Source organism: Oncorhynchus keta, chromosome 13 (genome assembly GCF_023373465.1).
Source record: "Oncorhynchus keta strain PuntledgeMale-10-30-2019 chromosome 13, Oket_V2, whole genome shotgun sequence".
Taxonomy (NCBI): domain Eukaryota; kingdom Metazoa; phylum Chordata; class Actinopteri; order Salmoniformes; family Salmonidae; genus Oncorhynchus; species Oncorhynchus keta.
The window spans coordinates 28,324,698-28,351,702 of record NC_068433.1 but is presented as its reverse complement, the minus strand read 5'-3'; the positions used below and the strand labels follow the sequence as shown (position 1 = coordinate 28,351,702).

Here is a 27,005-nt window from a genome sequence, read left to right as displayed (position 1 = left end):
ATCCCTCGCATTCATCACTGGAGCTTCATTGTCAGAAGTTGATCCACAGAACAGACATAAATCTCTCTGCCAAATCCCGTTGAAGAGAACAGGGCAATTTACTCATCTCAACCAGAGAGAGGATGGATATGGAAAGTGATTATACTTCACCTGACCCTCCACAACGCAATACAGAGCTATTTGGAGTCTGGGTTACTGTACACACTGTACAGACATTCATGAGCGAGGATAACCCTTATCCATTGTTTACTAAAAGTAAATTACATTCTGTGAGTTAGCATACCAGACCACAGTGCTGGCTGAGAATTGCAGTGTGGATGCCACCCTCAGGAATATGATGAAGTGTGGTCATGGGCTTAGGTGTCACTGGATTAGGAGAGGAAGAAAGGGTCAAAGAAACCAATGGGCCTCTCGAGTGGCGCAGTGGTCTAAGGCACTGCATCGCACTATAGATCCAGGTTCGATTCCAGGCTGTGTTGCAGCCAGCCGTGACTGGGAGACCAATTAGGTGGTGCACAATTGGCCCAGCATTGTTTGGGTTAGGGGAGGCTTTGGCCGGCCGGGTTGTCCTTGTTCCAAGGCTCTCTAGCGACTCCTGTGGCAGTCCGGGCACATGCACACTGACATGGTTGCCAGGTGTACAGTGTTTCCTCTGACACATTGGTGAGGCTGGCTTCCAGGTTAAGTGGGCGTTGTGTCCAGAAGCAGTGCAGCTTGGAGGGATTGTGTTTCGGGGGACGCATGACTCTTGACCTTCGCCTCTCCCGAGTCCATACGGGAGTTGCAGCAATGGGACAAGACTGTAATTACCAATTGGGGAGAAAATGGGGTGTAAAAAAAGATATACATTAAAAAACTATTCACAGGTCTTCTGCCTCAATCTTGTATACTGTTGTTCAACTGTGTCTTGTTGTTGAAGACAAAACACATGATCGTTATAATGATTCTCTCTTGATTGAAAACTCTCTGTTCTTTTTCTTTAGTTGTTGTTTGGTTCCCAGTGTCTCTATTAGGATGTAGCCTAAATGTCTGATAAGGTCTCTGAAGCTCTCACTTGTATTGTAATTGGCAGAGATATCAGAACATGAACTACACTGCTGTTTGGCAAAGAGCTTCAGTGTCAAAACCACGGTCTGCTCTCATGAGAGAGAGGGGGGGTGAGAGACAGCACAGAGAAAGCAAGGGTAGTGAGAGCGAAGCCTAGCAGCTTTTGGCAGAGATCCTAGGAAATCACTCAACACATTGCAGGTTCAAGCATGATTGTTTGAAGTTGTGTTGTTTTTCTATTTGTGAATTAATTTCAGATAATAGAGTGACAGCTGTTCAGTAGTGGGGCGTGTAATTAAACAACTTTGTATGCCTAATGCATACTGCTAATTGACAGTTGTTGTCATCTCTTCAATTTTTGTCAAAGAGCAATGAACAAAAGCTTGGCATCTATTGGATTTTCCATCCATTAGGCAAAACAGTTGGGATTCAATTTACATAAAAAGGAAAAGATAATACAAATGAGAGACACAATAATTACAACAATGACAAATAACTTTTATTAAATCTTTTTTTGTAGTTAGTCATAGCTGCTCCAACACAATTGTGTATTTACAAATAATGGCCTTCGTATGAAATACAGTACATTTGCAGAACATTCTGGTGAAGAGAGTTGGACCGGGGAGAGAGGGAGGAGTTACAACAGTCTGGGGAGGTGAGGACGATAGGGCTGGGATAACAGACAGTCACTGGGGACAGGGACAGAGAACAGGGACAGACAACAGGGACAGAGGACAGGGACAGAGGACAGGGACAGACAACAGGGACAGAGGACAGGGACAGAGGACAGGGACAGAGGACATAGGAGGGCACAGTGGTGTCAGGTTCAGGCTACATGGCTACAGTAGCAGGTGCCAGGTGAAAAGCTCCTCCTAAAAGACTCAATTCACCCTGTAACACAACTGCATCTCATACTGTACATCAACTTTTGAATGGAAAATTACACAAGTTAACTGATTCATGACATTGTGATATGGACAGAAAACCAACACTTGACAAGCTTTACAAAATCTCCTGAATTCAGATAACAACATGGTGCTGCTGACTACTGAAGCTTCCTCTGAAACCATTGTAGTGAAGATTAAGAGGGACCACAGACAAACTAAGCATGTACAGGGACTCAAAACATTAGGCGCCTAAACCACATTTCAGATGCAAATACTACTAAGCTCTGGTCAAAAGAGGAGGGCGATGGGAGTGCAGTATGGTTCTTGGATGAGCATGGATGGATATAGTGCACTTCCAATAGTAGAGCCCTTAACTTGGGCACTTCAACCTCCACACACACACTATAACATTGATATGTGAAAACCTTACACAAAAGATATGGACTGTAACATTGATCATGTTTCTCCTACTAAAAGATATTAAACAAATGTAATCAACAGTTTTTCATATCCAACATTGACTTGATTCTCTCACTAACAGCATTAACAATGTGTCTTTGTTAACTGCGTTGTCCTTCTAAGCGGTGTGAGATCCACTGCTCTAACACTACGTTATATGAGACTACAGCTGGATACACAGTATCCATGAGACAAGCTGATCCGTGTTTCCCAACATTGACTGGCTGAAGTGAATGATGTCAGTCACAATGAATTTCAGCTTTTCTTATTTAAAGACTTGTTCAAACTGAATCCCACACTTGCAGCCAACAGAGGCAGAGGCTAATGTATTTCTCAGTGATAGTCCATCCCCTTTACAAAGGATGTGAGTTGGTGTCAGTACACTAAATAGACTGTGTATCAGACAGTGGAGGGAAATATTTACCGTGTTCCTGTGTTTGAGAAGCCCACTATTGATCTCAGCTGGCCTTTTCTCTCTCCTCATTACTCATTCCAGTCCTCTGGTGGTAAAAATTACCTCTGGGCTGAACAGGACACCTCTCTCTCCCTGCTAGTGAACCTATCCAGAGGCTGAACAGGACACCTCTCTCTCCCTGCTAGTGAACCTATCCAGAGGCTGAACAGGACACCTCTCTCTCCCTGCTAGTGAACCTATCCAGAGGCTGAACAGGACACCTCTCTCTCCCTGCTAGTGAACCTATCCAGAGGCTGAACAGGACACCTCTCTCTCCCTGCTAGTGAACCTATCCAGAGGCTGAACAGGACACCTCTCTCTCCCTGCTAGTGAACCTATCCAGAGGCTGAACAGGACACCTCTCTCTCCCTGCTAGTGAACCTATTCAGAGGCTGAACAGGACACCTCTCTCTCCCTGCTTGTGAACCTATCCAGAGGCTGAACAGGACACCTCTCTCTCCCTGCTAGTGAACCTATCCAGAGGCTGAACAGGACACCTCTCTCTCCCTGCTAGTGAACCTATCCAGAGGCTGAACAGGACACCTCTCTCTCCCTGCTAGTGAACCTATCCAGAGGCTGAACAGGACACCTCTCTCTCCCTGCTAGTGAACCTATCCAGAGGCTGAACAGGACACCTCTCTCTCCCTGCTAGTGAACCTATCCAGAGGCTGAACAGGACACCTCTCTCTCCCTGCTAGTGAACCTATTCAGAGGCTGAACAGGACACCTCTCTCTCCCTGCTTGTGAACCTATCCAGAGGCTGAACAGGACACCTCTCTCTCCCTGCTAGTGAACCTATCCAGAGGCTGAACAGGACACCTCTCTCTCCCTGCTAGTGAACCTATCCAGAGGCTGAACAGGACACCTCTCTCTCCCTGCTAGTGAACCTATCCAGAGGCTGAACAGGACACCTCTCTTCCTCACTCTCTCTCATCTCTCGTTCTCCCTCCTGGTGGTCGATTTTTCTCATTCCAGAAATAACTAGCGCATGGCCCCCCAGCATGTGGTCTGCTTGGACACCGCTCCTCACGACATCAAAGACACGGCTAAATCACACTAGAGCTGCAGCTGCTACAGATGAAACCAACGTTGCCACAACCTACCTTCAACTTTTGGAGAAACGTTGGACCTGTTGGAACGTGTGGGTTGATCATCACTGAATGGTCGCTAACCTATCAATATCAATGAAGGTTTTTGTTGTTTGCTTGGGGAAAAACTCAAGAATATTACTAAGAACATAATTGAAACTAATCGTACTAGTTATAGAGTCATCCCTGAACTTTTTGTTTATGTACAGTACATAATTGTAGTTTTGTAGAGGTTATGACAATGTTGAAAAGAAGTAGTGGATGGTAATATGGGCTGACTTGTTAGGACACATACAGTTTGTGATTACTGTTACAGGGAAGAAACAGTTATAACACACATTCTTACACCCTGATACAACATCCAAATATGTCCTCTTCCCTGAACTCTGTTAGATAAAAACAATCCAATTCCATTTTGTGTCCAAGCCCAGATATTACATGTGTATGAAATATAACTACACCTTTCCAAAATAAAAAGAGAGACTGGTGCTTTTAAGTGGTGGGATGTTTTGGGCTTGTCTCTGCACTAGTTACAGTGACTGAACCAGAACAATCAGAAAAGGGAAAGAGCACAAGGACTCAACAATAAATAGGAAAATACATTTGCCTGACAAAATACCATATCAACTCCCAGGCTCCTCGCAAATATACACCCGTGTTGCTTGCTAAATTTGAATTATGTGATTCATTTAAAAAATACATGAATTGATCACTAATTCCCCTAAAAGGACACAAATTGCTAAACATGAGTGCTTCTTTTTTTCCGGTTCAGCTAAGATCGTTCACTCCCAGTCTCTGAACCATCAAATCCAACCCCCATCTCATGAACTTCTAATGGACTCTTCAAAGGCAAGAAAATAACAGAGCCCCCTCCCCTTGGCAACAGGACTTCTCCAAGCAACAACCATGGCTCTGGATCCTTGATTCACCATTGATTGACCAGCGTGCCTTGTCCTCATTTGATTGGCCAGTATGTCTTGGCCACATTTGATTGGCCAGTATTCCTTTGCTTCATTGCCATTGGCTGATCTGATCAGTCACAAGCCATCTTCAAATGATCATAGTTATTCGCTGTAAGACTTCATCATATTCTCAATCAAAGTCATTTGGGGGCTTGAAAAAAAGTTATTTTTAGTAGTTCTTGTTCTGTTGTTTCATCTTGCAAAAGATATGGTGGGACCACAGAAGAGAGAGTGATTGTGTGTGTGAGTGTGTGTGTGTGTGTGTGTGTGTGTGTGTGTGTGTGTGTGTGTGTGTGTGTGTGTGTGTGTGTGTGTGTGTGTGTGTGTGTGTGTGAGACGTGAGAGAGAGAGAGAGAGAGAGAGAGAGAGAGAGAGAAATGATGGTGACAGCAAATTCACTGGGATACTATGACCTTCAAATATTAACATCTACAGGAAAGTAAAATGACAAAATGAGAGTCAAAAAGGCTTTTGGCATCTTAACTCCCCAAAGCAAAGTTTATAAAAAGGTCTTCCCCCTTAGAAGTCCACCTCTCCCCGGCACTCAGACTGCCTTTTAAAAAGTGCACCTTGGGGGTTGTATGGTCCAGTCAGGTCCGCCCTGTCTAAAACCCTCAGGCTGGGCGCTATAAAGACAAGATGGCTGCACAGAGAACCAGGGCAGAGGTGACCAGCAGGCCAGTGGTCTGAACACGGCCCACCGAGTTGACGTCACCTCGGGACGGCTCGGCTGATTCGTGACTGGTATCATCTAGATGGAGGAAGAAAGGAGGGAGAGAGGAGGAGATAAGAATCCCTGAGACATCAAGAGATATCATCATTTAGCTGCAACGACTGAAACATTAATGTATGAAATGGAGTGGTGGCTTTGTCATTCCATCAACTTTCTATGTGACTGACTCATCCATTCAGCTGGTACAATGGGAAACTATGAGCCCCTTCGGAATTCTGTATTAGGAAATATCATTTGTCATACCCGGGTACACAGACACTCTCAAGCATGCAGGCAGACACGTACCCCTACACACAGTTTATGGAGTCTTACAAACCTCTTGGTTCTAGGGAATTGTCCACCCTCTCATTGACGTCAAAGACCCGATCGTGAACACTGACAGTTTTCACACAATTGTCTGCAACAAAAGGAAAGGTTGGGACGTGAACATTCACAGCGAGCCCAAGATTGATATTCAACTCTCACACAATTCATTTAAAGTTTTTTCACAGTTTGAAAGAAATAGAAAATAGAATGTTCTTTCAGAAATCCACTTACTTGCTGGTCTGACGAACACCTTCAGTCGAAGGCAACTTCTCCTTCCATTGTCAGCAACGGTGGAAGCTGTGAAAACAGTTCAGTTATGTTAGGAACAATGCTCATAGACATATACGTCAAACAGAGAGCTATCACACCCCAAACAAGGTGAAGATTCCACTGACTTGAAGGTTCTCAATGGATGCAATTTGTGATAAATGTAGCATACTGTCTGTCGATCAAACGCCTGAAACACATCTTTCTATTGGCTACTGAGCGAGGGCAACATCTGCACCTCAGACTTCCATTAGCTTCCAATAACAAAAACACATGCTCCCGAGTAACATCCACATCTGCTACTCAAACTTCCATTGGTTCAAAGAACAGTCTGCACCTGCTACTCAAACTTCTATTGGCTCCAAATGTCATCCACATCTGCAACACAGAAATCTATTGGCTCAGAGTAACATCACCATCTGCTATGAAGTATTTGATTGGTTGCAGAGACCATCAAAACCTGACACAGTTCTATTAGCAGTAAATTAGCACAACCCTGCTACACAGACGTCAACTCTAGATAACTGGAATATGACAGCTACTTCACTAAATCTCAGTGGTCACTTCGACTCAGGCCGCTCCAACTTCTGACCTGCAACAACTAGACAATGTCACCTAGGACATAGTCACCAAACAAGACTGCAGCGGTTTCATATTGTGTGATGTCTTGAGAAGCAATAGTTCTGAAGTCCCTATCACTCTTCTATACGGAAAGTAGGTTGTGACTGAGATCTTGTTCTTGTTGCTAGTTTGACTCTGACCTGTGCTTGTATTAATCTATAGAATGGCTCTGTTCTTCTCCCACCCCACCCAGACAGTGCTCTGTGGGCCTCTGTGTTCTGACCACATCATTTCCGGGCCTGCCTGGGGTCACAAGCTGCTCTCAATCTAGTCAAACCCCCACCAACCCCTCAGGGCACCATCATGCTGTGTGTGTGTGTGTCTCAGAGAAAGAGCGAGAGAGAGCGAGAGGCAGTTTGTCCTATAGACTATCCCATATGAGATTCTCTTCTTCAAGCAGCAGTCATCGAAATTGTTAAAAGGTTTTGAAAACAATTCTAAAAAAATACAACAGGACAATGGATGAAGATACTCCAAACGTTTAGAATTTAAAACATCTATCAGATATTGACAAAGCACATAACAAATCAAATCAAATTTATTTATATAGCCCTTCGTACATCAGCTGATATCTCAAAGTGCTGTACAGAAACCTCTGTAACACATTTTAACACATTTTACTTGTGCGGGCAAATAATGAGTTCAGGGATTTGTGGGAATCCAGGTATTCAATTTATTGTAAAAAAATATATATATTTGATAACCTGCAAAATCGGCAGTGTTTCCCACTTACAAAGCATGTAGAGGTCTCCAATTCTCATCTTAGGTACACTTCAACTGTGAGAGACGGAATCTAAAACAAAAATCCAGAAAATCACATTGTATGATTTTTAAGTAATGAATTAGCATTTTATTGCATGGCATAAGTATTTGATACATCAGAAAAGCAGAACTTAATATTTGGTACAGAAACCTCTGTTTGAAATTACAGAGATCTTTTTTTCCTGTAGTTCTTGACCAGGTTTGTACACACTGCAGCGGGGATTTTGGCACACTCCTCCATACAGACCTTCTCCAGATCCTTCAGGTTTCAGGGCTGTCGCTGGGCAATACGGACTTTCAGCTCCCTCCAAAGATTTTCTATTGAGTTCAGGTCTGGAGACTGTCTAGGCCACTCCAGGACTTTGAGATGCTTCTTACGGAGCCACTCCTTAGTTGCCCTGGCTGTGTGTTTCGGGTCGTTGTCATGCTGGAAGACCCAGTTACGACCCATCTTCAAAGCTCTTACTGAGGGAAGTAGGTTGTTGGCCAAGATCTCGCGATACATAGCCCCCTTCCATTCTCCCCTCAATACGGTGCAGTCGTCCTGTCCCCTTTGCAGAAAAGCATTCCAAAGAATGATGTTTCCACCTCCATGCTTCACGTTGGGATGATGTTCTTGGGGTTGTACTAATCCTTCTTCTTCCTCCAAACACGGCGAGTGGAGTTTAGACGAAAAAGCAACATTTTTATCTCATCAGACCACGTGACCTTCTCCCATTCCTCCTCTGGATCATCCAGATGGTCATTGGCAAACTTCAGATGGGCCTGGACATGCGCTGGCTTGAGCAGGGGGACCTTGCGTGCGCTGCAGAATTTGGATCCATGACGGCGTAGTGTGTTACTAATGGTTTTCTTTGAGACTGTGGTCCCAGCTCTCTTCAGGTCATTGACCAGGTCCTGCCATGTAGTTCTGGGCTGATCCCTCACCTTCCTCATGATCATTGATGCCCCACGAGGTGAGATCTTGCATGGAGCCCCAGACCGAGGGTGATTGACCTTCATCTTGAACGTCTTCCATTTTCTAATAATTGCGCCAACACTTGTTGCCTTCTCACCAAGCTGCTTGCCTATTGTCCTGTAGTCCATCCCAGCCTTGTGCAGGTCTACAATTTTATCCCTTATGTCCTTACACAGCTGTCTGGTCTTGGCCATTGTGGAGAGGTTGGAGTCTGTTTGATTGAGTGTGTGGACAGGTGTCTTTTATACAGGTAACGAGTTCAAACAGGTGCAGTTAATACAGGTAATGAGTGGAGAAGAGGAGGGCTTCTTAAAGAAAAACGAACAGGTCTGTGAGAGCCGGACTTCTTACTGGTTGGTAGGTGATCAAATACTTATGTCATGCAATAAAATGCAAATTAATTACTTAAAAATTATACAATGTGGTTTTCTGGATTTTTGTTTTAGATTCCGTCTCTCACAGTTGAAGTATAACTATGATAAAAAAATTACAGACCTCTACATGCTTTGTAAGTAGGAAAACCTGCAAAATCGGCAGTGTATCAAATACTTGTTCTCCCCACTGTATATACAATGTCTTATTGTATCAGGTATTTTTAAATATTTTGTGTTAATACAAAGAAAATGATATGTGCCTCATTTGCATAAATAATGTATTTGCATGCATTCATTCTAATCAAATGTTATTTGTTTTAAGAAAAATACATGTTATGAATGTATTTATTAAAATAAACTGAAGTTAAAAAAAATAAGAAAATAGAAAAATAACATATAATTAATGAGCAACAATAAAATAACAGTAACTAGGCTACATACAGGGGGTACTTCATTAACATCAAGGGGTGGAACAGGGCTGCAGCCACCAAACACCTGCTCTGTCTACCCTACCTGCTGTCTACCCTACCTTCTCTGTCTACCCTACCTGCTGTCTACCCTACCTTCTCTGTCTACCCTACCTGCTGTCTACCCTACCTTCTCTGTCTACCCTACCTGCGCTGTCTACCCTACCTGTACTCACCTGCACTGTCTACCCTACCTGTACTCACCTGCTCTGTCTAACCTACCTGTACTCACCTGCACTGTCTACCCTACCTGTACTCACCTGCACTGTCTACCCTACCTGCACTGTCTACCCTACCTGCACTGTCTACCCTACCTTCTCTGTCTACCCTACCTGCACTGTCTACCCTACCTGTACTCACCTGCACTGTCTACCCTACCTGCACTGTCTACCCTACCTTCACTGTCTACCCTACCTGTACTCACCTGCACTGTCTACCCTACCTGTACTCACCTGCTCTGTCTACCCTACCTTCTCTGTCTACCCTACCTGCACTGTCTACCCTACCTGTACTCACCTGCACTGTCTACCCTACCTGTACTCACCTGCTCTGTCTACACTACCTGTACTCACCTGCTCTGTCGACACTACCTGCTCTGTCTACCCTACCTGCTCTGTCTACCCTACCTGTACTCACCTGCTCTGTCTACCCTACCTGCTCTGTCTATCCTACCTGCACTCACCTGCTCTGTTTACCCTACCTGCTCTGTCTACCCTACCTGTACTCACCTGCTCTGTCTACCCTACCTGCTTGGTCTATCCTACCTGCACTTACCTGCTCTGTCTACCCTACCTGCTCTGTCTACCCTACCTGTACTCACCTGCTCTGTCTACCCTACCTGCACTCACCTGCACTGTCTACCCTACCCAAACTCACCTGCACTGTCTACCCTACCTGCACTCACCTGCACTGTCTACCCTACCTGCACTCATCTGCACTGTCTACCCTACCTGTTCTTACCTGCTCTGTCTACCCTACCCAAACTCACCTGCACTGTCTACCCTACCTGCACTCACCTGCACTGTCTACCCTACCTGTACTCACCTGCTCTGTCTACCCTACTTGCTCTGTCTACCCTACCTGTACTCACCTGCTCTGTCTACCCTACCTGCACTCACCTGCTCTGTCTACCCTACCTGTCACGTTCTGTTTGTGTTAATAGCAGTGTGTCAATAGCAGGATACCCTCGGATTAAAAATCAACACGCTTGGCTACATATTACACCTATCTATATATACTTTACATTGTTTGCGAGATCAGACATAATATCACTATAATCTGAGTATTCATTTTTGGAAGTTGCTTTCATTTCAGTGCATCTCATTTGTATGCATTTCAACTGTATTAAATTATTACTTTTTTAAATTCCACCCAATAAAATAAAGTAATCTTTCTTGTGATATAAGTGTTAAGATGGTGCATCATCTCCCTGACAAAGCTTTATTGTTCTCATAAATGCAACGGAAGACTGTATTCCATTGAGCCCATTTCAGCCATTACCGGTGTGTTTGGCAGGTGATTACAAACATTTCCGCAGTCGTTACGTTAATGGAAATAAACGACAGCCACACGCAAGACTATGAAGGAGTTGTAGGAGTGAAATGAAAGCAATAAATCCAGCGGGATTTAAGTGACAAGTGGATTTTGCACCCCTCAGACACATGAAATAGGCTGAAAAAGACAGATCCTCAGGTGGGTGGGTCGTTGCTACTTCTTCCCAGTGAATGATACTGGCAGTAAATTACAGATAAAAACTAGCCTTGTCAGTATTTCCACAGCGGAAGACTGGACTTCCCATTTCAAAGCACTTAGCGTGACTATGAAACAAGATAAAAATTGTCTTTAAAACTTGATGATGAGAGTTATATTGGCAGTGTGTTGGGGGAAAAAACAGCCAGGGGTGTCAATCATGACTCTTTTGTCTTCGTCAGCAAGTATCATGTAACTTACCTCACACCCCAACAGTGGCAGGCACACGGGCCAGACTGCACTAGCTCCCTTTCCATTCAGACAGACAGACAGACAGACAGACAGACAGACAGACAGGCAGGCAGGCAGGCAGGCAGGCAGGCAGGCAGGAAGGCAGGCAGGCAGGCAGGCAGGCAGGCAGGCAGGCAGGCAGGCAGACAGACAGACAGACAGACAGACAGACAGACAGACAGACAGACAGACAGACAGAGTCTGGGCTCCACAACACACACCACACAGCCAATAAACTGCTTTTCTACGACTCTGCCTCACGCGCTGCGACACTGGATCTGTGGTTAGTCATGCCATGCAGCCCAGCAGAGAATAAACTAGCAGGGCAGAATAGACAGACTGGAGGACAGTAAACCTAATGCAGACACTCAGAGTATACAAATAAAGTACAAATTCAGAAAACATCCTCTCATGAACACACACCATACTATGAATGTGCCGAAGATGCTCCCACATACACACTTTAAAAAACAAACATTTAACCTTTACTTAACTAGGCAAGTCAGTTAAGAACAAATTCTTATTTACAATGACGGCCTACACCAGCCAAACCCAGACAACGCTGGGCCAATTGTGCTCCATCCTATGGGACTCCCAATCACAGCCGGTTGTGATACAGCCTGGATTCAAACCAGGGTGTCTGTAGTGACACCTCTAGAACTGAGATGCAGTGCCTTAGACCACTGCACCACTCGGAAGCACAGACATACACAACACCAGACACACACAGACATACACAACACCAGACACATACAGACATACGCAACACCAGACACACACAGACATACACAACACCAGACACACACAGACATACACAACACCAGACACATACAGACATACGCAACACCAGACACACACAGACATACGCAACACCAGACACACACAGACATAAGCAACACCAGACACACACAGACATACGCAACACCAGACACACACAGACATACGCAACACCAGACACACACAGACATAAGCAACACCAGACACACACAGACATACACAACACCAGACACACACAGACATACACAACACCAGACACACACAGACATACACAACACCAGACACACACAGACATACACAACACCAGACAAAAGCTAGGGGCTCAGATGCCGTGTAACTTAAGTCTGAACAGGGTTCATCTCATTATCTATGTAGATCTTCAGACTGTATCTACGGAGCAGGACCTGGGCTTTTGAAGCCAGGGCTTTACAGCAGACAGTCATCCCCAGACACACAGGGAGAGCCAGACTCTCAACTGTCTCCCCAGAAAATTGGATTTCTATCCCCTGAGATTAGGATCAGACTTCCCTATTGGCTCTATTAGAAAAACATGCAGCCATAAGCCTGGGAGAAGCCCGGGTTCACATCCAGACATCAGGACAGGCTGAACTCTGACCCCCTCAGGCCACCCCTTCTGATCCCCCTGATGGCTTCCTGCAGGCGTCTGTCTGCCAGACGGACGGAGACCCAGAGCCAACCAACCGCAGGTGTCATCCATTTGATTTAACCTACCCGTTCCTCTCTTCTCCTGGGGGGTTAACTATCCACAGAGGGGACCAAGGGGTGTCTGTCTGTTGTTGGCGCTGAGTTGTTGACACCAGCACACATCAATTCCCATACATTTGACTTACTTGTTGCAAGTTCACAGCTCCATTGTCCAATAGTGTTAGAACATGTGCTAGTATCATCTAATAATGTAACTCTTTTGTTAAACTTGACAGATCAGACGCATGCAATGTGATACTGAAACGAATATCACATGGTTTATTGTGAGATATCCAGCCTTTCTGGAACTACATAGAGGGACAAGAGTTCAGAGGATGTTGGAGCAGATTAGTGTACACCTCAGTATGTTCCCCGGGTGTGATTACGTACACCTCTGTTTGTTATTTCATCTTCCTCTCAATGTTCTGGGTGAAAAACAGACTCTTTTCTGAGTGAATCTCTAACTGTCTAACAGTTGATCTCTAACTGTTGTCAAGGAGGGAAAAGCCTTTAGGCCGTGTGGCCTGTCTCTCTTTCTCTTTCGCTCTCCCTTAGTTTCACTGTAAAAGCCCTACTGTATATATACTTGATGGCTATTTAGACTTCTTGGCTCTCCTATCTGCACATTAAACAGTCTGATAGACATCCTAGGGTAAAGTCCATTACCTTCTCACAGATATACACAGAAGCACCACACCACGCTCTGTATATTCAATCCAGTAGAATAACATCCTAGGAGATTAGGCAAATCAGTAGATCATGTGTCTTTAAGGACTGGCGATTCGTCAGGCAGCTTGGGTCTGAGGCGTGCGGCTGAGGCCGGGGCTGATGCTACTCAGGAGTGAGCCTAAGTGAAGCCATCTCTGTAGGGGGAAGGAGACATACTGTATCCTAGCAGGCCACCCCTTGCTCTCCTATTTAGTCTCAGCTCTCTGCTCTGTAGGGCGCCGAGTCCTCTTGTAAAAACATGGCTTCAGATGCTTGTGTTCAAGAGGCCTTCTCACAAGCAGCAGAAAGCTGAGCCTGGCGAGTTTGTAACAAAGACTCTTCAGAGGGAGACCACGAGAACGGAGATGTTTTCACCTCTTTGCCAGGACTTGCAAAACAAAGTTCTACTTTGCTACTGTTTCCCCATTGTCAGTTCCATCGGATGGACTCAAAATAATGTTTTCTCACATCATACCCTTATATCATCTAAGTATGTTCTGCTCTGCCTAAGTAGACTGAGGTCACAAAATACTGTGTTAACTCTCCACTGATATCATAAATGTCTATACCATGCAGGATAACTGTGGTAGCCCTCTGTCTCTCTCTCTCTCTCTCTGCCTTTAAGCGAAGCTTTCACGTATCCCATATCATAGTACTGTAGTAGCAACAGCGTTAACTCAGTTTGTTGGGGCATGGTGCTTGCAACAGTAGAGCTGTTGGTTTTGATTCCCGCATGGAACATACTTTATACTGAATGCTTTTGTTAACTTGGTTTATTTGAATATAAGCATGTGCTAAATTACCATAAAGATGTCAATAATGAAATGTACTCACAGATGTAGTAGTACTCTCTGCCGGAGCGGAACTCGAAGCCCAGAGAGAAGGGGGTGAAGAGCTGGAACTTCTCGGAGAACTTCAGGGGTCCGTTGGGGGAGTGGGGCCTGTTACACTCCCAGCGTTTGAAGCCCTTGGCGGTGTGGTCACAGGAGCTGTAGCCGTCGTAGTTGACCATGTAGAGGACATAGCGCTCCATCCGCTCTTCAGGGACATAGTCCAGGTAGTGGGGACAGAAGACGTCCAGGTAGTCATTTATACACACGTCGATGTGGTAGTCACCCCGGTAGAACCTGAAAGGAAATCAGAGAGGTTCTGAGTAAGATTCTTCAGGACTACAACGTCTAATAGTAGTGATACTAACATGCATTTCCATGATTCTACCTTTCTGGACGTCATAAAACACTATAGGGCAGGTATAAGGCAAGGGCTTCATTGTGTAACTCTCATCTACTGTATCTAGTCATGTCAGATCAGTGATGTCTTCAAGAAGGGGCGTATCATAAGATGCATACTAAAAGTATGTGACCTAAAGCCCTAGACGAGAAAAAATGTAACCAGATGTGTCTGACAGAGACACTGCAGACCGATCTACAGAAGACACATCTACGTCCTACTATCTAGTTTTGTTTACAGAATCCCACCATGTCATTCTCAATCCTCTCACCGCTCTAGAGCGGGTGATCAAACCTCTCCTCTACCACCAGCCAAAAAGTATCTTACGACAGACTGCTAGTCAGTCATAAGCCACATATCAATGTTTGAGCTGGGCTGCGATGACTTATGAGAGTGCTGAAATTAAAGTCCCCCAGCGCCAAAGTCCAAATCCTCTGGTTAGCACGGGCCTTTGGCAGATTTAAGAGGATCCCCTCAAAAGAGGGAAATTTTCATTAGACCAATATGACATGCTGATGGAGGAGACCCGGTGGAATCTCTCTCAGCGCTGGGAAAAAAGTGTGTTTCTCAAGGCCCCAGAAACAGCCCCAACCAGATTCACATGGAGCTTCAGGGTAAACCGAGCGGCCCTCCAGAGGAAGGAGGACATCAGTCAGATATGCCAGGTATTCATTCCTGGGGAGTGATGCGATACACATATTCCCATAGGCCATATACGGTTGCATTTCTGATGCGTTTATTGGAGACAGATTGGTTTAGGTTGGCCAGCGCATCTCAGAGTCGCTAATGGCCGAGCTTGGTATCACTGACATACTGCGGATGTCTTCAATACTCCACCTCTGTTCATTGACACACTGGGGCCAGGGGAACAGGCTGGGGACCGTTACTGTGCATACTGTGCGGTGATGATTTGATACGGATGAACTCACTCGCGCTCTGTGGGAGGTTTCTCAATGTAAGGACTGAGATTCACTGACCGAGGAGCAGATCTTACACCCACCTAACAACCTCTTCAGGGGGAGAGAAGCAATCTGAACTGATTCAGGGTCAGGTGAGAGAGGAGGTTGCATTGGACGGCAGTGCAGCTGTTCCCACTGACACGTACATTTCCAGGCTTTAAGAGGCGTGAGGAGTATAAAGGTTGCTGTGTGTTGGCTGGGACCTGCTGGGAGTATCAGGTTGTCCTTATACGGATTGCAAATGTGCTGCAGGATTAGTGACTCTCCTACTGGGTTTGGTGCGGCCACAGAGGAGTGTGTGTGTGTGTGTGTGTGTGTGTGTGTGTGTGTGTGTGTGTGTGTGTGTGTGTGTGTGTGTGTGTGTGTGTGTGTGTGTGTGTGTGTGTGTGTGTGTGTGTGTGTGTGTGTGTGTGTGTGTGTGTGTGCGCGCGCGCGCATTCCATGTGTGTCATATAGTCTGTGTGAGATTGTGTCTTTGTGTGTGATTTGTCAGCTAAATTCTCATATTTTTCTCTAATTATAGCCTGGTCAAACATGAAACTGTAGCCTTGTTTTCTCTCTAATTATAGCCTGGTCAAACATGAAACTGAAGCCTTCTTTTCTCTCTCAAAGGCCCACTTTTCATGCTCCAGCTGAGTGCTGTGACTCCAGGCAGAAAAGCATGGCCTCAATCAGCCTCAGTTTCTTTGCCTTTCACTGATACCATAACTGACAGAGAGCAACCAAACCCCAGAGAGCCACTAGCGAGTACTGTATCACTTCCTCAGCGAGCGGCATTGTGGGATAGCCAGCTTGGTCTGTCCATCTCTCTAAGCTTGTAATGCTACCTTTCAACCTGTGTGTACCTTTAGCTGCTCTCACCTGCCACTCAAATCTGACCTGGGACCTGCCATAAAGATTAGCATGGATTAGAGAAGAGAGTTAGACTGAGAGGTGTGGGTGGTCACCATTCTGAAAGTGATGAGCAGACGATTTATGTCAGGGGAGGTAAGCAGGGACCACAGAGAGGATTACTCTGACCCTCCTAGAGACACCTGAGAAAGCTTTGTGACGGATAGTACCAAATATCAATCCACACTGAGCCATAATCCTGAACCATAATGCTAAAACATATGTCTCGGTCTGACACTCAATATCACCGCAAGTGTGAGTTTTCAATCTTTAAGTGAATGTCTTCAGACTACAGTAACGCTTCACAATGTACCGACAGAGCCCAATGGGGAAATCAGCATCAGGGTTTTGTCAGAGTTATTGTGTGAGTTCGCTCAAAGCCTCTCACAACGAACATCAATGTGGCAGACAAGGAAATAAAGAACTCTAGCTGTGAGGCTGACAACTCAAAAACTAATGACGTCATTAAGAAATCAACACCTTCGTTTGTTAAATTCATTCATGTGACGCGATGAGCCAATAGAGTTTAAAAAATGAAGACACACAAATCCTATATCTATCCGTCTTTGGGATTAATGATGCCTGATTGGCTGAATTACTCACAGCCACTTGTGGCTCAGTTGGTAGAGCATGGCGCTTGTAACGCCAGGGTAGTGGGTTCGATTCCCGGGACCACCCATACGTAGAATGTATGCACACATGACTGTAAGTCGCTTTGGATAAAAGCGTCAGCTAAATGGCATATATTATTATATATTATATTACTTAGACAGGCTCATGCATGATTCAGGCACTACCACTTTTAACAAAGCACTCTCATAACAATAATCCTTCTTTTCACTCCTCTCCTCCTCTCTTTCCCCTCTTCTCTTTCTCTCTGGTGACCAAACACAGGTAATGAATGGTTTGCACCCTGGTTCAGTGGAGGGGAGGATGAGAGGAGGGGAGGAGGGAGAGAGAAAGCCTTCCTGGTGTTTTCTATAATACATGATTACAGTGGTGTCAGAGCGAGGTCAAATTCCAATGGTTTTATAACAATAGGAGAAGAAAGGAGCCACTTTCCCTCCACAGACCACATGAAACCGCTGACCTGTTCCAAGCCACATAATGGAACAAACGACTAAATACAAACTAAGCGGTTGTGCGGGCAAATATTACGGGTTTCAACTGCACGTGTGTCTACACACACACACACACACACACACACACACACACACACACACACACACACACACACACACACACACACACACACACACACACACACACACACACACACACTCCGTAGTTCATGTCCCTGACCTTAGGGGGAGCTCTTTAGGTAGGTAATTACACCACTGTGGCTAACAGGCTAATGCATCTCTGGTCATTTGGCCCTGGGCACTGATGTCACCATATGGAGTCTATTTATCCCTCTGCCTGGTGTTTCCCCCTCTCCCTCAGGGCACCAGGCCTGACCTCCATCTACCTGGCAGATCATTCATAGCCCTGTGCCACCAACACCACCAGCACCAGCCATGGTGCAGACATCATTACCTCTACTGATCACACACATCTGTGCAGACACACGGACCGAGCTGTCTGCCAGGGTTCAGAGTCAGACTGGGCGTTGACAGCAAAAAGAGATGAGAAAAGAGAAAACTATCAAATAGACACTTTTCTCTTTTTTGTGGTACATTTCCCTGAGAACAAAACGTTTTGTCTGAGCTGTTCAGACAGGGACGAAAGTTATTGAGTTTTAGATTGAAAACACATGGCTGTTTGTGTGAGGTAGGTCCTACATGGCAAGAACATTACAATGTGTTACAGTCAGTAAAAGCAGGAGACAGAGTATTTAGAGTATGAGAGTGAGAACCAGAGTGAGAACCAGAGTGAGAACCAGCGTGAGAACCAGCGTGAGAACCAGAGTGGGAACCAGTGTGAACCACTGTGATTACCAGTGTGAGAACCAGAGTGTGAACCAGTGTGAGAACCAGTTTGAGAACCAGTGTGAACCAGTGTGAGAACCAGTGTGAGAACCAGTGTGAGAACCAGTGTGAGAATCAGTGTGAAACAGTGAGAACCAGAGTGAGAACGAGAGTGAGAACCAGTGTGCTAATGAGAGCGACAAAGAGAGAAAGAGAAGTTAACAGTGATTCTCAGCTGTTTTCTATGAATGACATAAGAAGTTAACTCACAGTACAGGACAGGTTAATGAATGATGATGCTATTCTGGTGGTCAAAGGGTGAAAGAGGCAGCACGTGGTGAGTGTCACTTAACACACACGCACGCACACCGCGGGGCTCGGTCACTCACTGCTTAACACCAGGGGCTGACAGTCAATACCATTACCCTCTGGTCTCAAGGCCGACCCTAACACAGGTTGCTATCACACTGACTTACGACAATGCTATGTTCTACCTCTTTTTACATGCGTGATGTGCTCAAACCCCAGGGCACACACACACACACACAGATCTCAGGGTGCTCTCTGTCTATCTCAGAAGCCACATAACTCAAGAGGCTCCAAGTCTTGTTAAAATAACCCCACAAAGAATGGCACACTCAGTACCTTGGACCAAACTACCAAGTGTAGCATATAGCCCTAGCCTAGGTCATAGAAACACAGACACCTAGATCTACAGCAGATAAAGACATTGATGGAGCGTGAGCTGGGAGCACTAATAGATGCCTGTCTAGATGGCTAGACGCTACCCATCATTATCAGACAATCCACTCCCATAGGACAGGAGAATATTGATCTGACATAAGAGCCAGGCGAGGGGTTAGAGGTCACTGACAGACCATTATTCAGCCAGGGCCTCAGTATTTGGCCAGTGTCTGAGTGAGGTGACGGGTATGACCCCGGGATCGTCCATCTTAGGAGCTGCTGAGTAGGTGGCGGTGCTGCTGAAGGAAGGAAGGTGAAGTTTAATATGGTGGATGGATGAGGCTTCACCTTAGAGCAAACAGAGCTGCCCAGCCCTCTCATTAAACACAAACTTGCACACACGCATGCATGCGGACATGAGCGCGCACAAACACACTCACACTCACACACACACATACGGTAATGGTATAAGCAGCAGGGATCTGTACAGGAAGGGTCTACCTCATCCCTTGTTTGACTATGGTGACCCTGACCCCCCTCACAGGCTTTGACATCTGACCCCTCTCTCCGGGGGCGATTTGAACCCCTGCACCGCCCTATCACTTTACTGCACCCCAGGGAACTCCAACCCGCCCTGCCCTGTGCCAAACCAACCCTGAACCCAGTATAGCAGGGAGGGGGCAGTGGTGAGAAAGAAAACCATAACGTCTGGAATCAATCACCCAACCATGACAAGGCTCCACAGCATTCACACACACCACAAGTCATCCAGTAGGGAGGTCTCACACAAATCATAGTTGGGTGAAATTGACTAAGGCGAGTGATAGTGTTCTGTGGGGAGATGGAAGAAAAGTAGGCTAAGTGCTTCTGTTGGATATTTGTTCTATTAAAGGTTGTATTCATATTGGTTGTATTCAAGGTTGGGAAATGAAGGGATATGACATCTTCTTGTGTTAGATGTAGCATGGGTACAGTGGAACCAGAGGGGACGGGTAGATGCCAGTGAGAGTGTGAGAGGGGGTGGTCTTTCCCCCATCTGTCCCCTCAACAAACACCAGCAGCCCCAGGAAAAACAGCACATGTAAAATCATGTAAGGGCTAAACATAGAATGTCTACTGAGTGCCAGGCATGCCAGTGCCAAGCCACAACACCTGGCCCCCTCAATCTCACCCCTCTAGGCCCCCTAACCCGCCCCTACTGACCCCCTCTCCTCGACACCAAATGTCTGTCAAAGCCTCCTCCATCAGTCCACAACCAGAGCCCCACGGATACATCCACATCCACACAAACCACCTTAAGGGGACCAAGCTCAGATTCACACATACCACCTTAAGGGGACCAAGCTCAGATTCACACATACCACCTTAAGGGGACCAAGCTCAGATTCACACATGCCACCTTAAGCGGACCAAGCTCAGATTCACACATACCACCTTAAGCGGACCAAGCTCAGATTCACACATACCACCTTAAGGGGACCAAGCTCAGATTCACACATGCCACCTTAAGGGGACCAAGCTCAGATTCACACATACCACCTTAAGGGGACCAAGCTCAGATTCACACATGCCACCTTAAGGGGACCAAGCTCAGATTCACACATACCACCTTAAGGGGACCAAGCTCAAATTAACAAATACCACCTTAAGAGGACCAAGCTCAAATGAACACATACCACCTTAATAGACAGTGTTTCACATTCACACCTTCTGCAGCATTACAAGTGTGTTCAAAAAGGTGTTTTTTTTTGTGTTTTTTTGCTAGCTACCTTAGTAGTATACATCCACATCCACCACACACACCACTCCAAGAGGACATATCTAGAACTCAGCCATTGTGACTTTTCAAAGGGCAAGTTCATCTTCACATTTCAGATGGATGTAAAATGCCAACCCATGGCTAGTATATACACAGTGGCCCATTAAAGAGTTTCATAGCCAAACGCTCACACAGGGAGTTTAGCGATGCAGCTCATATTGTTCTGAGCTCCAGACCAGAGGACATCAGGAACAAAGGCTGGTCCAGAACCACAGGCCAAGACCCAGTGGACCAGAGCAGCTCGCCCTGATATCATCGATGGACCAGCCCAGACATTACCAATACCAGCTGGTCACATAGCCCTATAGCACCTGCTCAGGCCTGGCTGAAGCCAACACTGACTCCTCCTCATACTCTGTGACCTTCAAACCTGATTCCAGATCAGCTCTTCCAGCCCCAATCCTAACACTGACCATTAAAAATACAGCAACAAATCTGATCCTGGGCAAGCTGTCTAAGGGCCAATACGAATCACATGTCACTGGCTGTTCATATCCATTTGTCCAAGGATTTGCAGTGTCTTTCTGATGATAGACGAGGTAATAACAGAGCGGGATAGCTTCTTTTGATAGATCACCTCTTGACAGGCCAGTTTCCATCCCAAAGAACACTGAGTCAGGCACTTCTCTGTCTGAGGTACGACGCCAGAGGAATAGAGACATACCGTAAAACAGATGCTCTGTCTCCCTCAGTCCATCCATCCACTTAGTGTTGGATCAGTGTATGTGTGTTTTTAAACCTGGCCTAGAAGTTTGGATCTCATCTCAGTATCGTCATGGACGGCAGAGTTGAGCACAGGTTAAAGAGCCTTCATTTAATCTGGGCATCGTTCCATCTATTCCCTACACGAAAGGAAAGCTGTTGGAAGATGTGTGTAGGCTATGTGTACAGGTGAGTGAGTGAGTGAGTGAGTGAGTGAGTGAGTGAGTGAGTGAGTGAGTGAGTGAGTGAGTGAGTGAGTGAGTGAGTGAGTGAGGGTGCGTGCGTGCTTGCTTGCGTGCGTGTATTCAGTGTGTGTGCACATTTTCGCATGTGTGAATGTGAATTCATATGTGTGGTGCAGACTCTCTGTGTATCTGCTGATAACAGTGCAGGACTGTGTGTTAAATCAAGCATTGCCAGCAGCAGCTGAATCCTCCTCTGCCTACTGCCTATCATTATCACTGTGTTCTAGTTAGCAGACTGTAGAGATTAGCCCCAGTCACTGAACCATGGGCCACCTCATTTACCACACCACTTGATGTAATTGTTATTGGAGTGGAGATACTACCCTGATGAGCAAACTGCTAACGCCACCTCTCCTCTCCTCTCACTTCCACATTGTCACTGAGTGTTCTTGCCTCAGAGAGAGAGGGGGGGTGAGAGAGAGAAAGAGAGAGAGAGAGAGAGAGAGAGAGAGAGAGAGAGAGAGAGAGAGAGAGAGAGAGAGAGAGAGAGAGAGAGAGAGAGAGAGAGCGTGCGGACTATAGTAATGCTTTAGACGAACACAGGTAAGATCATGGAACCCACTGGACCAAAACATTTTATCAACCTGTTTTGTTTGACGTAGATTTGACTGAAAATAAACCAAACCACCTTTGAAACTATATCATTGATTTTGTGGTTTGAAAAGACACATTTCACCCAGGCAGAAAGGGCCTTGTGTTGTGTGTCCCTGGGATTGTTCTGTGAGTCAGAGAGGACAGAGGTGCTTATTTTAGGTTTGCATGTTTCTGTGTAAAGCTGTCACTCGATTAGCGTACACATCTGTCCTTCCTTTCAGGAGCACAAGGTGAGCAGTGACCTGCGTAAGGACTATGGCTGAACGCTTCAGAACAGCAGTCTCGAAGACCACCGCATCCATGACCACCAACGAAATAGTATCTCCACATGCGTGTGCATGTGTGAGGGGTGGTGGGGGCAACGTTTAAAATCACTGTGAACCCACGTCAGTCAACATGTACGCGTTGAACACACAAGGCACTCATCGCACACCCAGGGACACACAGTGAACACTTGACATGCTCAAAACGTTGTAGAGAGTGTTCTATCCTTATAACAACACCCAATTACAACAACATGAAGGCTTTTCACCAGCCCATATGCACTGTATCCCTGTTATACTGATGCATAGGGACATAGTGGACATGTTCCATAGGGTTAGAGTCAATGGGTCTATCATCATACATAATAAGGATTTTAACAGAGAAAGATGACTCAATAGACTCCAATATCTTATTTAAAGGCCTATCAAGGTGGTCTTGATCATGTGACCTGACCATGAAAAACGCTGGCCATAAATCAAAACTAGAACAGTGTTATACATTTGACACCCCAGAAGGAGACTGGACTCTACAGCCACAGGTCAAGAGGTCATCATTAGGGTCTAATCCAGCATATCCCTGTTAGTAACCCTAACCCAGCCTATCCCTGTTAGTATCCCTAACCCAGCCTATCCCTGTTAGTAACCCGAACCCAGCCTATCCCTGTTAGTAACCCTAACCCAGCCTATCCCTGTTAGTATCCCTAACCCAGCCTATCCCTGTTAGTAACCCGAACCCAGCCTATCCCTGTTAGTAACCCTAACCCAGCCTATCCCTGTTTGTAACCCTAACCCAGCTTATCCCTGTTAGTAACCCTAACCCAGCCTATCCCTGTTAGTAACCCTAACCCAGCCTATCCCTGTTAGTAAACCTAACCCAGCCTATCCCTGTTAGTAACCCTAACCCAGCCTATCCCTGTTAGTAACCCTAACCCAGCCTATCCCTGTTAGTAACCCTAACCCAGCCTATCCCTGTTAGTAACCCTAACCCAGCCTATCCCTGTTAGTAACCCTAACCCAGCCTATCCCTGTTAGTAACCCTAACCCAGCCTATCCCTGTTAGTAACCCTAACCCAGCCTATCCCTGTTAGTAACCCTAACCCAGCCTATCCCTGTTAGTAACCCTAACCCAGCCTATCCCTGTTAGTAACCCTAACCCAGCCTATCCCTGTTAGTAACCCTAACCCAGCCTATCCCTGTTAGTAACCCTAACCCAGCCTATCCCTGTTAGTAACCCTAACCCAGCCTATCCCTGTTAGTAACCCTAACCCAGCCTATCCCTGTTAGTAACCCTAACCCAGCCTATATCCCTAACCCAGCCTATAGTAACCCTAGCCCAGCCTATCCCTGTTCGTAAACCTAACCCAGCCTATCCCTGTTAGTAACCCTAACCCAGCCTATCCCTGTTAGTAACCCTAACCCAGCCTATCCCTGTTAGTAACCCTAACCCAGCCTATCCCTGTTAGTAACCCTAACCCAGCCTATCCCTGTTAGTAACCCTAACCCAGCCTATCCCTGTTAGTAACCCTAACCCAGCCTATCCCTGTTAGTAACCCTAACCCAGCCTATCCCTGTTAGTAACCTTAACCCAGCCTATCCCTGTTAGTAACCCTAACCCAGCCTATCCCTGTTAGTAACCCTAACCCAGCCTATCCCTGTTAGTAACCCTAACCCAGCCTATCCCTGTTAGTAACCCTAACCCAGCCTATCCCTGTTAGTAACCCTAACCCAGCCTATCCCTGTTAGTAACCCTAACCCAGCCTATCCCTGTTAGTAACCCTAACCCAGCCTATCCCTGTTAGTAACCCTAACCCAGCCTATCCCTGTTAGTAACCCTAACCCAGCCAATCCCTGTTAGTAACCCTAACCCAGCCTATCCCTGTAAGTAACCATAACCCAGCCTATCCCTGTTAGTAACCCTAACCCAGCCTATCCCTGTTAGTAACCCTAACCCAGCCTATCCCTGTTAGTAACCCTAACCCAGCCTATCCCTGTTAGTAACCCTAACCCAGCCTATCCCTGTTAGTAACCCTAACCCAGCCTATCCCTGTTAGTAACCCTAACCCAGCCTATCCCTGTTAGTAACCCTAACCCAGAATAATCCACCTTTACAACGCTCCTCTCTCTCAGACAGCAGTGGGTGATAAGCCCTCAGGACAAATACACTCAGCTGGTCCACTCTACACACGATTACTGAACAAGCTGTGTTACTGGGAGAACACTCAATGGGGACAGGTAGGAGGATGTGGTATAATGTGTGTATAATGGGGTTGGACATGACCTGTGAGTGAGTGTTGAAGAGTAGCGGTTTGTAGGTGTAAGGGGTTGGATGATGGCTGTGTTGTGTTGTGTGAATTAATTATGATCTGTGTGTGCACATACATTTGTGTAAGAGGGGTAGTAGATGGGTGAGAGACAGGTTTGGGCTTGTTATACCTTTACAAAGCCAGCAGACCGTACCCTGGGACTGTATCAGGCCTGTCACAGGTAGACTGATGATTTTGCCTTTTCTCACAGTAGGTAAAGACTCTAATACCCATAATCCCCTAAATGATCTGACCTAGGTCAGGAGGGATAACACACATACACTCACACACACACGCACCAACGCAGGCAGGCAGGCAGGCAGGCACGCACTACAATGAGGAATAGAGAATTTGTCATGCAGAGGAAATGGAGAGGGACATTGTACATAGAAACATAGAGCTGGTTGGTTAGGGAAACAAGACTGATAAAGGCAAACAAGCAGTACTGCAAACCAAACAAGCCAGTCAGTACGATTCCATTCAAAAACCGCACACAGAAAGAGACAAACACGCACGCGCGCACAAACGCACGCACACACACACACACAAAGTAGGGTCTGGCACACAGTGTGCACTGCATTCCTCTGTGCATGCTGGCTCTTGTCCCTCCACACTTGTCACCGGGCGGTTCTGGCCCAGTGTGTTGGAGTTTCTGAAGAGCCTCTCACAGGCCTGTTAGCAGGCGAGGGGTGTCAGTGGACAACTCTGGCCTTGAGGACACACAGGAGGGGACCCTATGGCTGCCTTGGCCACTCCCGTATACAATACACACACATACACACAATACACACACATAAACACATGGGTCGCACACACACCCTGCAGGCTAAGGCTAAGACAGGCTGACTCCTTAGATATACACAGTTCTGTGGATCCTACATCAGATGAATCCTGTTTCTGGCCCAGTGTGTATACATCATGACCTCTGGTGCATCTTCCTAGGTACGTGCGTCTTCCTGTCCAGGGCTGGAGCTGTCTGAGTGAAGACAGACGGCTTGACGGGGGGACAGAGACGGACGCAGTCGCTGAAACTGAGACGTAGTATTTGGTTTGGGGCTTAGTTGGAAGAATAACAGTGCCCTTTCAACTCTTAACAGATGTGGAACAGGGCTTTCCACTGAGGCAGGCAGGACGTGGAGAGAGTGCAAAACTACAGTAGTGGGGATTTGACCTTATCCCTCCTCACCCCATTCTCACCTTCTAAAAACACATGAACATCTTTCTCTGTGTCTAACATCCTGTCTCTTCTCTGTTGCTTCTTTGTCTCTTCTCTGTCTTCCCTCTGTCTCTTCTGTCTTCCCTCTTTCTTCTCTGTCTCTTCTGTCTTCCCTCTTTCTTCTCTGTCTCTTCTCTGTATCTTTTCTGTATCTTCTCTGTATCTTCTCTGTCTCTTCTCGGTATCTTCTCTGTCTCTTCTCTGTCTCTTCTCTGTCTCTTCTCTGTCTCTTCTCTGTCTTCCCTCTTTCTTCTCTGTCTCTTCTCTGTATCTTTTCTGTATCTTCTGTGTCTTCTCTTCTCTTCTCTGTATCTTCTCTGTCTCTTCTCTGTCTCTTCTCTGGATCTTCTCTGTATATTCTCTGTATCTTCTCTGTATCTTCTCTGTATCTTCTCTGTCTCTTCTCTGTCTCTTCTCTGTCTCTTCTCTGTCTCTTCTCTGTCTCTTCTCTGTATCTTCTCTGTCTCTTCTCTGTATCTTCTCTGTCTCTTCTCTGTCTCTTCTCTGTCTCTTCTCTGTCTCTTCTCTGTCTCTTCTCTGTATCTTCTCTGTCTCTTCTCTGTATCTTCTCTGTCTCTTCTCTGTATCTTCTCTGTATCTTCTCTGTATCTTCTCTGTCTCTTCTCTGTCTCTTCTC

General features: G+C 46.1%; 1 protein-coding gene across 23 annotated transcripts in view; it reads right to left on the bottom strand.

Annotated features, from left to right (window-relative positions):
* Positions 1 to 1,524: 1,524 nt before the first annotated feature.
* LOC118387500 (ephrin-A5b-like) overlaps positions 1,525 to 27,005 on the bottom strand; it is a 63,458-nt gene continuing 37,977 nt past the window's right edge. Inside the window, exons 2-7 of one of the 23 annotated variants that reach the window (XM_052459910.1) lie at positions 14,390 to 14,682; positions 6,168 to 6,233; positions 5,947 to 6,030; positions 3,597 to 5,648; positions 3,253 to 3,550; positions 1,525 to 3,114 (exon numbers count right to left, since the gene is read on the bottom strand). In XM_052459910.1, coding sequence (XP_052315870.1) covers positions 5,524 to 5,648; positions 5,947 to 6,030; positions 6,168 to 6,233; positions 14,390 to 14,682 — 568 coding nt within the window. In that variant the 3' untranslated portion in view covers positions 1,525 to 3,114; positions 3,253 to 3,550; positions 3,597 to 5,523. Of the gene's footprint in view, positions 5,649 to 5,946; positions 6,031 to 6,167; positions 6,234 to 14,389; positions 14,683 to 27,005 lie in introns of all 23 variants that reach the window. The other 22 variants (XM_052459912.1, XM_052459915.1, XM_052459917.1 and 19 more) reach the window with 22 other exon arrangements.